The sequence below is a fragment of the Anabrus simplex genome, chromosome 1 (assembly GCF_040414725.1).
Source record: "Anabrus simplex isolate iqAnaSimp1 chromosome 1, ASM4041472v1, whole genome shotgun sequence".
Taxonomy (NCBI): Eukaryota; Metazoa; Arthropoda; class Insecta; order Orthoptera; family Tettigoniidae; genus Anabrus; species Anabrus simplex.
This window is the reverse complement of record NC_090265.1, coordinates 349,004,071-349,020,395: the sequence shown is the minus strand read 5'-3', so window position 1 is coordinate 349,020,395 and position 16,325 is coordinate 349,004,071. Positions and strand designations below refer to the sequence as shown.

At 40.4% G+C, this 16,325-nt stretch overlaps 1 protein-coding gene across 1 annotated transcript in view; it reads left to right on the top strand.

The window, feature by feature from the left end:
• LOC136866038 (RNA polymerase II-associated protein 1) overlaps positions 1–16,325 on the top strand; it is a 379,305-nt gene that overhangs the window by 248,497 nt on the left and 114,483 nt on the right. The window contains exon 16 of the mRNA XM_067142667.2: positions 12,575–12,721. Coding sequence (XP_066998768.2) covers positions 12,575–12,721 — 147 coding nt within the window. The remainder of the gene's footprint in view (positions 1–12,574; positions 12,722–16,325) is intronic.

Genomic DNA, 16,325 nt, shown 5'->3' with positions numbered 1-16,325 from the left:
TAACAATTGTTTAAAAATATTCTGGGGTTGTCTGTGATTTCAGCAAGATCACAGCAACTATTCACACATATTTCCTTCTGCTCAGATGTCAAAAAATTGTAGGGGCAAATGTCTGTCCAGCTCCATGGATAAATGGTTAGCGCGCTGGCCTTTGTTCACAGGGGTCCCGGGTTCGATTCCCGGCGGGGTCGGGAATTTTAACCATCATTGGTTAATTTCACTGGCACGGGGGTTGGGTGTATGTGTTGTCTTCGTCATTTCATCCTCATCACGACGCGCAGGCCGCCTATGAGCGTCAAATCAAAAGACCTGCACCTGGCGAGCCGAACATGTCCTTGGACACTCCCGGCACTAAAAGCCATACGCCATTTCATTTCTGGCATCTCATTTGTTCATGAATGATGACAGAGATGGTGTTGTTATTGATAATTGTTTTGCTATTTCTCATAGAAGAATATAGTGTGAGGACGGAACACATGTTTTTCATGTTTTCATCCATTTGAATTGGATGGGCAACCACTTCTCTTATCATCTTACAACAACAACAACAACAACTGTTATCCTTTAGTTATTTGCTCTAGATCAGTGGTATCCAAACTTTCCAGTTTGCAGACCCCTTGAAAAGAAAAATTTCACAGATTACCTGTGAGTTTCGAAATAAAAATAACAATAAGTATTTTACAAATTCTTGTATTTTAATTCAGATTTATTAAAATCAAAGGGAAAAATTATGATATGAATGATATCAAACACAGTTTAATGCGAACACTGAAGCTGCTTTTGTACAATTAACTCTGCAATATTGGGTTTAATGTTAGATAATTTCAATATTAACTGTTGACTTGAAGTTTATTTCTTAACTTTGGTTTCAATTATGTGTGTGTTGCTGTAACTCAAAAGAAAGCATTTGAGATGAGCACATTCTGTTCCACAACTCTTCTAAATCTTCTAAATGAAACATGTGGGTAAAGAATTAGTTTGCTCTAAATTTCCTCCTTTTTATCTCAGATATAAAATTTTGAGGAAATGATGGTAAATTCTTTTTCTCTTAAAAGTGCCTGTGGACTCCACTCTGGGAACCTCTGCTCTAGATGAATGTCACTGTATGTGGTGGTGTATTATCGATGTATAACTCTCATAATTGAATACATTGCTGTCACATTGTTGGAAGCTTTATATATTTCTGATACTTACTTTTCCATCATTAAACTGTAACTGTAAACTGAAGCAAACTAAACTTATCAAGCTTGTACTCGGCAACTACTAATCCTGTACTGGCAGCAATCATGTGACTCAAAAGCATAAACTACTGTAACTATTTCAGCATGACTGGAATATTGCTAAAGATCTTTCTAGGAAAAGTCAATCTGGGAAATTTTCAGGCATCCAGGGATACTGTGTATAGTTTATCATTGCAATAACTACCGTATTTACTCACGTATTAGACCCCCTCTTTTTTCCCTCTACTTTTACATTTTAAAGAAAGTAGGTGGTGGGTGTATCCAGTATGCAATAACCTCAAATTTTGTGCAGTGAACGAATGACTTATAGACTATATAAAGGGCTATAAATTGTACGTGTAGATATTCTACACTATTCTCTAACAAACTTATGAATGTATTCTTAGTTTTACTGGCTATTTTCATTGGAAAGCAGTATTCCTAAATTTAAAAAGACAGTAAACAGTGAACACACGATTTAGGCCTACATACAAAGTAAATATAGGCAGTTTTAGTTTCTCTTATATCACATCATTCGTTTCATCTCATAAGGGACTGTTACCACTCAGTAAATCTGGTCACTGATTTAATTTGAGTTATTGTCGTCTTGTGCCGCCAACTTCCCTGCTACCGGTGTGTCGTCATTCCAAATTACATCGTCTTCACTGCCATGCTCTGCCATCGAGAGCATTTGAAATCCCATCTTTTTGAAACTTTTAAAAATATCTTCATTCCCGACTACAGAGTCCAAACAGTGAGAATCTATTTGCAGATGGTTTCTGGAGATGGTCTCTGTTATTCCCAGTTGGTGTATGTGTAGCAGTGTAAGGAGTGCACTCAAATGTCAACCTCACCTGCTCGCAGTGCACTCTGCTTTAAACTGACAAGGCTCTGGCGACTGAGTTATTTCCGGGATAAGGAGCCCCCCCTTTATCATGCCAACGGCTTCTTTGGAAGGTGAAGGAGGTGGGAAACTGCCTCTACAGGTGGATGAACCAATAACGGTTAATGGCGTAGAAGACATCAACAGTGGATCAGACGCATGAGCAACTAATGAAGCTCCAGTGGCTGAGAAGGCGAATGAAGGCTGCAGCAGTTCGGGACCTCCAGTCATCGTAGTTGCTATGCCACTGGGCAAAGGCTCTGTAACTGTCAAGGATCGTGTGTCTGTTGGTGTGCAATAACATTCCCACAATAACAGACGTCACACGCAGGCATCTTCTGAAGAATTGTACCATGTCTTCATGCACAACTGCACGTCCTGCAGCGATTGGGAAGTTGTGACGGGAGCAGGATGGTGTTATATGGGAGCTCCTAGCAATAAACTGGCAAGTAGGTGGTGAATGTGTGACCTTCGCTTTGCTCAAGGATGGGCTGTAGAGCAATTCATACGCTGCATTCATGGCTAAGCAGGTCTGATTAAGATCCGCTCTGCTTGCTCTGAATAGGGATGGGGCTAGAAAAGGTGCCCTAAACATCGTCAGCCTAATACCACCTGACTGGATAGCCATATTCAGAGAGTACATCACTTGCGGTTGAACCAAAATAAGAATGAATTTTGCTTCTTGGAATATATGTACTCTGATGTACAGTGACACAGATAATCGACCACAGAGACTAGTAGCGATTGTTGCTCATGAACCGAAAAGGTTTAACATTGACTTTGCTGCACTCAGTGAAACAAGGCTTGCTTTTTTTTTTCCTATTTGCTTTACGTCGCACCGAATGCTAATGAAGGACAACTGAACATGGTGGAGGTTATACTTCTTTTGGAAAGGGAAGAATTTGAATGAGCCCCTTATCCATGGAGTTGGTTTTGCTATCAAGATTGAAATGCTGATCATCTTGACGAGCTCCCATATGATGTAAATGAAAGGCTTATGACCCTTCACCTTAAACTCACTAATAACCAGCGAGTTACAATAATTAGTGCATACGCTCCGACACTCACCTCCAATAATGACCAGAAGGAAGAATTCTATTCCCAACTCAATGTGCTTCTAGAAAATATACCTCAGTCAGATAAAATTATCCTTCTAGGAGACTTCAATGCCTGAGTTGGCAGGGATTCAGCATTATGGTCTGGTGTAATTGGTAAAGAAGGTGTTGGTAAAAGCAACTCTAATGCTCTTAACCAAATGTTCTGAACATAACCTTTTAATCACGATCTTACTCCTCCGACAAAAGAACAAATTTAAGACTTCATGGCAACACGCCAGAACAAAATACTGCCATCTAATTGATTATGTGATTGTGCGTGCCTGAGACAAACGTGACATATTCATCACAAAGGCTTTGATAAGTGCTGATGACTGCTGGTCTGATCACCGACTGATACAGTCCGCTCTGGCTCTGCAAGTTAATCAGAAGCACAGGAAGCAGGGAAAGCATATCAGATGTAGAGTGAACACCGAGCGTCTCAAAGATGATAGCATTAATTGAAATTACACCAACTTTTTCATAAAAAGCTGCCTGTGAATTATCCAGAGAATGTCGAAGACCATTGACAAATATTCAAGTCAGCAGTGCTCTCATCTTTTGAAGAATAGGCTGGTTTTGCCAAAAAGAAGCATGCAGATTGGTTTGATGAGAATGACCTAGAAATTCAGTCTCTCATAGAAACGAAAAGGAAGGTCGTCATCGGAGGTGAGAGTCGGAGCGTATGCACTAATTATTGTAACTCGCTGGTTATTAGTGAGCTTAAGGCGAAGGGTTGTAAGCCTTCCATTTATATCACATGGGAGCTCGTCAAGATGATCAGCAATTTCATCCTTGATAGCAAAACCAACTCGATGGATACGGGGCTCATTCAAATTCTGGTAATGTGTAGCAGAAGCCACCCCTGACTTTTCAGAGTCATGCTGTAGAAAGCGTACCAACTTCTTGTACTTCCGAATGTACGAAGGTAATCCCAAAACTAAGGTCTCCTATTTTTTTATAAATACATAGACCTGCTTATATCTACAATGGTTTACATCATTTTACAGCTTGAACATTTAGCTATATTTCTACATAATCACTATTTCGGTCAATGCATTTTTGTAGACGCTGTGACAGTTTTTGTATGCCCATTTCATACCAGCTCGCCGCCATGCTGTTCAGGAAGTTGTGAACCTCATCTTTCACCTCATCGTCGGTGCTAAATCACTTTCCAGCCAAATGTTCTGTCAACTTAGGGAATAAGTGATAGTCACTGGGCACCAAGTCGGGACCATAGGGTGGGTGGTGATGTTCCACTGAAACTGTTGCAGGAGAGCAACAGTTTGCCAGATGACGTGTGGGCGAGCGTTGTCATGGAGAATGTTTACGCCCTTGCTCAACATTCCCCTCCTCTGGTTCTGAATTGCCCGTCTGAGTTTTTTCAGGGTCTCACAGTACCTGTCAGCGTTAATTGTGGTCCCAGCAGGCATAAAGTCAACCAACAATACTCCTTTTCGATCCCAAAACACAGTAGTCATGACTTTACCAGCAGACTGTGTTTACTTGGAATTTCCGTGGCTTTAGCGAAGAGAGATGCTGCCACTGGCGTGATTGTTGCTTAGACTCAGGTGTAAAGTGGAACACCCAGGTTGCGTTAACCGTGACAATTGAGTCCAAAACGTTGTCCTGTTCGGCTGCAAAGCATTGAAGAAATGCGCTGGAAGAATCAACTCATTGGTGCATGTGGTCTTCAGTAGGCATGCGTGGCACGCATCTTGCGCATACCTTCCGATACTTCAACTTTTCAGTTAAAATTCTGTGAGCGGCGCTTCGGGAAACCTCAGGAACCAAAGTGCAGTGATTATCCAGGGTGATCCACCGATCTTCACGCATGATTTGCTCAACCTTCATGACTGTCTCGACGGAAATTGACAGTCTCCCGCTCCTTTGTTCGTCGTGAATTTCAGCCCGACCGGCTGCAAACTCTCTACGCCACTTACGAACATTTTTGATATCCATGCATGACTCACCAACTTCTGTCGATTGGCAATGGATTTCAATTGGTTCAGTACCTTTTGCATTCAGAAACCAAATAACTGCGCGCACTTCGCACTTGGTGATAACATCCAACATGAGCTCTATTCTCAACGGCTGCCTAGCCAAGACTGGGTGCCTCAGCACGGCGTACGCATGTTTATATGCGAGCGCGGGAAACACTCTTAACAATATTGTGACCAACAGCCACACGAACAGAGTTCTGTATTTATAAAAAAAAATAGGAGACCTTATTTTTGGGATTACCCTTGTAATACATAGTGACTGGAAGCATTCTTTGGATAACTGTGGCTATTGAAAGCCTGAACTTTATTTTTAAGTATATTTCATGTTTGTTCTCTGCATTTATCACTTCAGTATTTACCTAAACAGCTGTAATTGAGATAAGAGACCACATTGTTTAGGTTAGGTATGCTCTCAAGTGCCCGGATAGTGCCAGAAGTTCCACGACGAAAATAAAAAAGTAAATGACAGGAAAGTTTGCCGCATTTATGGATATCCACAGGTGTAGCGGTTATGCGTTTTGTTATCATAATGTTTAATTTTGTTCGTTCGTTGTCTCCATTTTTTAAATGCATAGTATGTTTTGTTTGGCGTCTCCGAAAATCGTCAAAGTAGTTAGTGGAGATAGTAGAGATGTAAAAAATCAATAACAGTATTATTATTATTATTATTTGTTAGGTACATTGGCGAGTAAAACAATCGTTATTATGATTGGATTGGATTGTTTTTATCACATTTTAAACCTACTTCTCTCCAAAAATTACTTATTTTGACCCGAGTTACGAAGTATGAAACAATCACTTTGTTAATGATCTCGCTTGCTATATTATAGCGACAGCCACAAATATTTCTTAACACTAGAACGGCCAGAGCGGTCATTTTGACCGTTAGCGAATTTCAAGGTATTTCCTCGCTCGTAATTTTTTACGCACGACGTTGTTCTTTTGCGACTTTTAATCTTTTAGGGTTGTGTACATTCACGCCAAAAATTACATCCGTAGATAATAAGGGAACACCGATATTGTCCCTTATACCTAGGAAGGCCATAAGCGGTCATTTTGACCGCTTCACTTCCTTGATACGGAGAGCTCTATTCTGCTCACTGCTTGCTTCCTGTGATATATTTACAAGTGGCGCTATAGGGGCGTATGATGTAACTAATTAGTATGCCGCTAGCAGTTGTTGCGAGTAGACGAGTTAGTGCCTATCCCTTGTGTCGTATAGTGCGTAATAATGGCTCAGCGGCAAAAACTTACTCCTGTTCAAATATTAGCAGAACCTGAAAAGCTGGGAGAAGACGAATCAGGTGACGAAGATACATTATCAGATATAGACGCAATGAGTGACGATGAGGATTTTATACTTCAACAGTGTGATAATTTGTCGGATAGTGATGGTGATTCGACTGATGAAAATATGCACACAGTGGATTTCGCACCTACGATAGACGCAGTTACTCCTTCAACCAGCCGTGATCAATCTTGCAGCAGAGGACGATCTCTTAGCAGCAGGCAACCTGTTCGAAGAGGAAGGGGACAAGGTGGGAGAGGTCATGAACTGGTAAAGTCTTCTTCATTTGCACCAGGGGATCAATTATGTGGTAATGATGGAACAACTATTTGTACTGTTGTCGACAATAGTGGAAACCCCCCTGGAAGGATGGCTGCTCAGAATTTACTGAAAGAGGCAGCAGGGCCTACTTCTCACGCTAAGCGTAACGTAGAGACTAACAGCAAGGTTAGTGCCTGGCGTTTATTCAATGACGCATCCATGTTGAAGCATATAAAGATGTGCACAGAGACCGAAGCTCGTAGACAGACAAAGGATAATAATTGGTCCATTTCTTTGGAAGAATTAGATGCTTTTATTGCTTTGTTATACGCCCGTGGAGCTCATAAACTTACTAGTCTAGCTGTAGATCATATGTGGTCTTCTTTATGGGGTCCCCCTGTTTTCACTATGACTATGGCAAGAAACAGGTTCAAAGAAATTCTAAGGTATTTGCGCTTTGATCTCCGTAAAACTAGATCCACTCATTTGCAGACAGATAAATTTGCTTTGGCTTCGGCTATTTGGAATAGATTTATTGAGAATTGTTATGCGTGCTATAAACCAGGAGCGAATGTCACAGCTGATGAACAACTCTTCCCCAGCAAAGCTCGGTGCAGGTTCATGCAGTACATGGCCAACAAGCCAGATAAATTTGGCATAAAATTCTGGCTACTGGTAGACGTTGTATGTGTGCAGTGGGTTTCCTTATCTTGGGAAAGATGAAATGCGACCCGCTAATGAGTCACTGCCTGAAAATGTTGTCATGAAACTTATGGACCCATACCTCATGAAAGGACGTAACGTGACCATTGATAACTTCTTTACATCGGTAAAGTTGGCTGAGAGACTGAAAGAGAAAAAAACTAGTATTGTTGGAACAATCAATCGAGTGAGGAAGGAAATCCCGGTGTCAATCAAAGCACTACGTATGAATCTGTATGAGACTGTCGTACTTCGGAAGGAAGATCACACTACTCTCACAGTATATCAAGGAAAAGTGAACAAGAATGTGCTTCTGCTATGCACTCTACACTCAAGCGTTCAAGTCGGTGAAGATACCAAGGAAGCTTCCTAGTAATACTGAATTTTATAACGGAACTAAGTTGTGTGGATGTAGTTGATCAAATGGCACGTAAATACTCTACTAGAGCTGGATGCCGAAGGTGGCCTGTACATGTATTTTATAACGTATTTGATATAGCAGCAATAAATTCATGGATAGTCTACAAGGAAGTTACGGGACAGAGAATCTCTCGACATGATTATATTCTTGAAGTAATACAAGAACTAAGATCTGATTTTGTGAAGACAAGATCCCGGTTGATTGAACTCCCTACACTTCAGCCTGAGCCTCAGATTCAGGTTCAATGTGCCAGTCGTAAGCGACGACAATGTCAAGTGAACTCCAATTGTAAACAGAACAAAACCTCTGACACATGTTCTTCGTGCAACAAAGTAGTCTGTGGAAAATGTTCGTGTAAGGTAATAACTTGCATAAATTGCTTGTCAAGTGCCTAAATAGGCTTGTAAACAAATAGAGACCGTTATTTTTATCATAATTTTTCACAAAGGCATTCAATAGCAAGTCCGCCGAAATATTTCATTGTTACCTATTAGAAGTAAGAGAATATGAACAATTATTAATATTCAACAATGGATTGATCTGTATACAATACATCCTAATGGTTAACTGTTGTTTTAAAATAAGTGATTGAACATTCGCGTGTTTCCCAGATCCTTGATCCTAGGTGTATGTCAGTAAGCGGCAGCGGTCAAAATGACCGTCTGCGGCCTTTTTAGGTATGAGGAATGTTCGGCCGTTCTAGTGTTAACTAAAGTAAACTCGTTTACTCATCCTGGGATGATGCAGCTCTGTTTAGGCACGCCCCTAATGGAGGAGAGCTGCATGTACGATTTTTACTGCATATCAACCTTCCTGCAATTCTTAAATCTCTGGCAATACGGTACCGGGAATCGAACTCAGGGCCCCGAGAACGGCAGCTAATTGTGCTAACCTTTATGCTGGACACGAAACTATTCACCTATTTGTGCAACGTCATCAGAGCTGCAGCAGGTCTGCGCTGCAGAGGCGGACATTTCTTAACTACAAAACATAGATGAACCGCATGAATTTGATGTGTTTTCATTGCGCGGGTTGTACGGATGAAACAATTCAGAAATTTGTGTGATGTCATCGGAGCTTATACCCGCTTCAAAGTGGAATCGCCGTTGTTCTCTGATGAATTACGCTGGAGTGGGGGGTCTTGTATGCGAGATTTTTTTCATTTTCTTTGTTTTGAGGAAGGGGGGGGGGGAGGGAGTCTAATACATGAGTAAATACGGTAGTTGTAGCCAGCCCCATATTTTCACATGGGCCTGGACCCAGGGTGCCAATTTCTTAAATAAAAAAGTTGAAATTGAGTGTGGAGTGGAGAATTTGTTAGAGAGAGAGAGAGAGAGAGAGAGAGAAGTCACTGCAATCCACAACTGTGCAAGGGAGCAGCAAAGGCTTTATTCAGAGGATTTAAAGGAGTCTTTTTTTGGAATAAGATGTGTTCACCTAAAAGCTTTCTTTTGAGCAAAGTCAATGATGTGTGCTGCCCTTCGGTGGCACAGCTAAGGCAAATACTAAGAGGAAAAAATACTTTCAATCATTATTCAAATATATTTGAGTATGCTAGCCAGCCCTCCGGGGAGCCTGTAACCCCTAGACAGCGCGTCCCCAGGTGGTGGATAGGGGAATGCCTCCCAGATAAGGGTGGTATGAGGGAAATGAAATACCTCCCGCGGACCAACAGGCAGGTAGCGTCTGATCCAGAGTGGGCGGCTACACCCAGCGTCTGTTCTCCATGTTAGGAGCGGCTGTATTCATACAGGGGAAGGCAACGGGAAACCACCCCAGTGACAATATTCCCAGGAAGTTACTATGGAGAGAAAGAATAAATCAAAGGCCCCTAGTCCCGGGCAGCCCTTGAGTGGGCAAGGGGTGCTAAGAATCCCCCGGTTTAACATAATTAAAAATCAACTATGTATAGCTACATGGAACGTTAGAAATTTATATGCAGCTGGAAAGCAGGACAATAATGATTTAAGAAGCCAGGCGATTGAAAATGAACATCTTAGGAATCAGTGAGCTACGCTGGCCAGGTTCTGAATTGTGTCGCCATGAACATGGCACACTCTACTACTCTTGCAGGGACTTGGAAGACCGCAATCACTGGAATGGAGTAGGTGTGTTCGTTTTGGCAAACTATGTCAGATATGTCAAAAACTTCATACCAATCTCTGACCGTATAATGCTGTTACAGATGCAGAGTCAACCCTTTAATGTAGGCATTTTACAAGTATATCCTCCAACAGCAGACACAAAACGGCGACGACGTTGATGAGTTCTATGATATGCTGAATAAGGTGTGTAAAGAACTCAACAGCACTGACATAATACAGTGCAACCTCGGTTCTCCATTTTTGGAGGGACCGCGGAAAGAAAACATACAACATGGGAAAACGAAAAATCCGGGAACGAATGAACCATCAACAATTTGGCTAAACATCACAAAAATGATATATGTATACTTATAATCTTACAAACGCCCCTATACCAAACAAAACTACAGCCCCAATGGGCCTTCTGCCTACCAAATGACCGCCCTCGGTCCGAAGGCCTGCAGATTACGAGGTGACGCATGGACAGTGTGACGAATCCTCTCGGCCAATATTCCTGGCTCTCTAGACCGGGGTCGCCATATCACCATTAAATAGCTCCTCAATTAAAGGTAATCATAGAATAAGTGAACCTGGAACCAGGTAAAATGCCTGACCTGGCCAGTAATCGAACCCGGGCCCTCCGGGTGAGAGGCAGGCAAGTTAGATCGCGGGGCTGGCTTCAAATGTTTATTACTGGTACGCGACTTTACATTGAGTTTTACCGGGGAAACTTCGTCATATTCCTTTGAAAACTTCTTTCAGTTCAGCAAATTTGAACAGCCACACTCTTCGAAAATTCTTGAGAAAATCTTACAGAGCAGATTGCATGTCAGCTTAGAGCCACAGTTTGAAGAGGAACAGTATGGCTTCAGGCCTAACAAGTCCACAACAGACCTAATCTTCAGTGTCCATATGTTAATGGAAAAATATTGGGAAAAGGCTTAGATCTGCTTATGGTTTTCCTTGACATTGAGAAGGCAAATGACAGCATTGCAAGAGAGAAAAAGGAATGTGCCAGAGGGACTGGTGAAGAAAGTTTAGATGCTGTATGAGAAATGTACCAGTTGTGTGGGATTGGGTGATGGACATTCATCCTGGTTCAAGACCGAAAGTGGAGTCCAGCAAGGCAGTGCACTATCCCCATTATTGTTTATCACCATCATGGATGACATAATGAAGAACATCAAGAAAACCTCTGGTGAACTGAATGCAATGGCCTTTGCTGATGATGTTATGACCTGGGGAGAAACTGAGGGACAAGTACAGTCAAGACTCAATGAATGGAAGGTTAAGTTCGAGGAGTTCAATCTCAAGATAAGCAAACTCAAAGTAGTAGTGATGGCAATAAACAGAGAGGGACGACCAGCAAACATCATACTAGGAAACCATCCACTAGAAAGTGTGTAAAGCTTTACATACCTCGGCAGTGTAATATCTCGAGATACACTAGCCCAAAGGAGGTGGCAAATAGAGTGCAGAAGAGCTCTCACTTTTACCAGCAAGTACGAATACTCCTCTGGGATCGCAAAGTACCAACAAAATCAAAGCTGGTGATGTTCAATCAATCAGTACTTAATACCAATCTTAACCTATGGTATTGAAACCTGCACCCTCACTAAGAAACTCCTCAAGGTTGCAGGCATCTGAAATGAAGTTCCTTAGGTCCATAATTCAAAAAACCAAACTAGACAAGTTAAAGAATGATGTGGTTAGGAAGAAAGCTGGGATTGTTACATCATTGTTAGATCAGGTCAGCATGTCCAGACTGAGGTGGTTTGGGCATGTAATGAGGATGGAACCAACAAACAGTATCCAGTAATCAGGAGATAGTGGGTTCGAACCCCACTGTCGGCAGCCCAGAATATGGTTTTCCGTGGTTTCCCATTTTCACACCAGGCAAATGCTGGGGCTGTACCTTAATTAAGACCACGGCCGCTTCCTTCCCATTCCTAGGCCATTCCCATCCCATAGTCGCCATAAGACATGTCTGTGTCGGTGCGACGTTAAGCAAAAAAAAAAAGAACCTACAAGGACAGCATATGTTAACTTGGAGAGACATGTGGCAGGGAAACGGATGGTGGGAAGACCAAGAACCCACTGGATGGACATCATAAAGATGGACATTGCGGATCGGGGAAGGACACTGGAGGACATCATTAACAACAGAACGTATCTCAATAAGACAGAATGGAAGAGGCTTGCCAAAAGTACCCAGGAAACTTGAACTGTAAAATGATGATGATGATGACCAAGATTGTTAGCAAAGGCTCTAATAAAAAGTGTTTAATTCTTTGCTTATTGCAGAAAATCTCAATTGTATGTTTATGCACTTGCCTCCTTAAATTGAAGCCACCTCAAATATTTTTTAGAAAGAATAGGCAGCATTGTAAAGTCTCAAGTGCAAAGTTGAATTTAAATTATGTGTTTTTTGTTATCAAGGATGGGCCTATCCAAACAAGTATAAATACCTTTGTTCTTTCTCATGGAAAATCATTTGACCTTAAAATATTTTAACTTAAATTTGCCATGCTTTGAATTCTTCAATAAGTCTGTTGTATTAATATTGATAGCAACATTTATTTTTGTGAATTGCTTGTGACAAAAGAAGTTTTCTGTAGTTTTTGCAGGTTTTCCTAACTTGTCCACCATTGATAGACTACTTGAATCAAGTAGCACATCATGCTTCAGCGTGCCTAGCATCACATTGGTTCACTCATCTGGAGGTGGCTATGTTGGCAGCTATATTATGGTTAGCTTGTATCAAGGTGAGTTGTATTTAAAATACTGCATGCTGATTAGGAAGTGACATATATCTTGCACCTGTTGCAGTATTTTGTTTTGCAACATGTAATTACTTTTAATACAATTTCATATTGCTGAATGAATTCGCTACATTGTATGTGTTGTGTAGTTGTCAGCCTCCACTCAAGATAAGCTACTGCATAATAGATGCACCCCAAATTTTCCCTAAAAATTTTAGAAAAAAAATTTGCACATGGGCGTATTTCATTGTCAACACAAATTGTCCCAACAGTTTTTAAAATCTTAAAATCAGATGGAATCGGAGGGAATGAACATGAATGGCTGCAGATTCTGTTACCTCTTACAGGTAACATGACATATTAAAAACATAATAGGAAAGCAACGGGAAACTACCTCACTCCTCATTTCCCTAGTACACCTCTTCAGTGACGCCTAGGCTATTTATGACAGCTGTTGGCAGAGCTGCAGAGGATAAAACCAGCCTTCGGGCTGAATACCCAACATACATAATAATAATAATAATAATAATAATAATAATAATAATAATAAATCTAAAAGTTATATGAAATTTTAAACATATGGTCGAGGGGACATAAAACATGAACAACAAGTTGACCAACGTGACAGTTACGAAAGGATGTGGGGAAATGGCGTGGAAACCTTGCGAGGCCGATAAGAACGTATCTATTGTGGGGAAAGAAGAGGTACATGATAATCACCCTCAAACTCCTAATTTAACAACTTCCAAAGGAAGATAAGATACAAAGCAAAATCTACATACAAAACAAATAAAAAATGTTCTAAATGAAAATTTAAAAAAATAGACTGCGCCTGTAAAAATGCGCTTTACACCAAGAGACTTACAAATTATTTTGAGAATGGAACATAGACGTAACATAACATAAATCAGATTACAGAAAGGGTCATGAACAGATATTAACACAGCACAGAAATGGGGAGGTTAAAAAACTTGACATAGAGGCCAGTTAAACTGTTGCGATTTTAAAAACACCTCTAAAAGGGAGCATAGCTTTAACTGATGTGAAATTAAGTGACACTGCACTACGGAGCCAACTCCAAGTGGAAATTTAAGTTACATGTTAGTTACAATTTTCTTAAACAAAAGAAAAGGGAATTGCCTCCATATATAAAATACGTGAGAGCTTAGCTGAAAAGCTAAGTCATATCGATGATTAAATGGCAAATGTGAATACCGAGGGTAAATCCCTAAGCAAAAGAAAGTTTTACATTTGAATAAAGTTGAAGTCCGAAAATCAAGAAAGAATAATGCTTACCCCGAGGCAGGTATCCCAGGACAGACGCAGAGCGCGTCCGCCCTCTAGGCTGGTCACTAGCAAAAGACACACCAGCAAGCTTCGCTCTCATGAAGGAGTGAGAAGCCGGAAAATGGTGCAACCCACGGATAGCCAATCAAGCCATCGAATTTACTCCTGACATTCACATTCACCAATCATAACATCGCTTATTCCTACCAATAGGAATGTTTATCAAGATCTTTCTTTTAACGTCACAGGAAACTACTGTAAATATTCTTCTAAAAACGACACGTGTAGGTACACACTGCCTTAAAAGTAAATACATCATTTCAAAACACACAGCTACGTAATACTAAAAATTTCACAAGTTAATAATAATTTCTTACAATCACAGCTTCATAATACCAAAATCATTGTTATTTTTCAAAGTTTATAAGTTCTTTTCTTGATAGATTCCAAAAATAATACATTTTGATACTAATAATTTTTAAAATGTTCACAAGTCTGAAAATCTAATTGTTCCAAATCAAATATTTTATAATTTTAAAACATTTTCATGAGTCCAAAGTCCAATTTTCTTGAAGGAGATATTTTATACAATATTAAAAGCAAAGTGAATTTTGACACAACAAATAAATTTCTTTGTTTTTTCACCACACGGCTGTCCCAAATACGGCCACAGATTCAATTGTGCTGACCACACAGTACACTTTCCATGTCCGACTCGTTGGCTGAATGGTCACTGTACTGGCCTTCGGTTCAGAGAGTCTCGGGTTCGATTCCCGGCCGGGTTGGGGATTTTGACCTACATTGGTTAATTCCAATGGCCCAGGGGCTGGGTGTTTGTTCTGTCCCCAACATCCCTGCAACTCACACACCACACACAATACTATCCTCCACCACAATAACACTCAGTTTCCTACACATGGCAGATGCCGCCCACTCTTATCGGAGGGTCTGCCTTACAAGGGCTGCACTCGGCTAGAAATAGCCACACGAAATTATTATAGTACACTTTCCATGTTAGATACAGTCGCTATTATTTCCATAACATGTACATAAAGGGGGTGACAGTGTGCGGTAGTTTTAGTGTGTGTAGTACTTACTGTTGATGATGGGAAATGAAGGATGGAGCGGTGATGTTCAGATTTAAGTTTTAAAACAATAATGCATGAAAACTGTAATCATTAATCACAATTGGTTCCTTTTCATACACATAAAGTACACTGAATGGCTAATAGCCCAGCATTGCTAGAACGCTTGCAGTAGTTGGTTGTGTTGATGGGCAGTATTTTTGTATTGGATAAAAATGTGCTGAAAAGTTATGCAGCAGGTTTTATCGTACTAGTAGCAATAAAATGTTGGTAATGTTTAGTTTTATCTAATAATTATTGCTCTAGTTTATTTCCTATTTTATGTTACAGTACACAATGTGTTATCTATGTTTAGTTACCAAGCAGCTGATGCTAGTTTTCGATTGTTCAAAGACTAGTTTGTAGCAAGATCATCAATACACAGAGTTGTCAACAATTATGATTCAATCGTAATAATTATGAATTACCCATCATACGCCTTTACGAATGACACACCGCAAATTATGATTTTTTTGTTGATTTTTAAATGTAAGTGTATGAAGTGTTCAAAAGGATGCACAAGGAATGCCAATACAACTTGAATTCTCAGAATATTCTTTTTGGATTCTCAGTAATCATTTATACCCTTGCCTTTTCCTGTCCCTCCTTTAAGAAAATTTCAAGTTTTCACGTGCCGAACCCAGTGTGTGGTTCCAGTACCAGTATATCTTGCGGAGTTGTTGTCTTTGTTCGTCACATGATCAGACTTCCATGTAAGTATGCAGGTTCTTTTGTCTTTGTTTTGGCTGCAAAGTGGTGACAAACTCCGTTTCATTGTGAATACTGTGTGCGTGACTGTTGAAGTATTTATTGCAATTTTGGTTGCCAAATTTACATACAGTATATTGCTCTTCTAGGATATATGCTAACCGTGTGTTACAAAATGCGAAAAGTTAATGAAGCGATTTCATGTGCAGGAAAATACCTGTGGTGACGTTACCCTAACTTTTGACGCTAGTAAGAAACCAAAAATAGTTAAAAAATTTAGGGAGGAATACTAGAAAGAATGGCCCTGTTTACTGCGTTCCTCAAAATCTCATTCACACGTGTTCTGTAATGTGTGTAGCTGCGATTTTTCAGTTGCGCATGGTGGATGAGGCGACTGTCGTAAACACGTCGCTAGCAAAATTCATACGGATACAGTTCAGCTGAGAGACACAAACAAGGATTTAACCATTTTTGCTAAATCCTCAGAA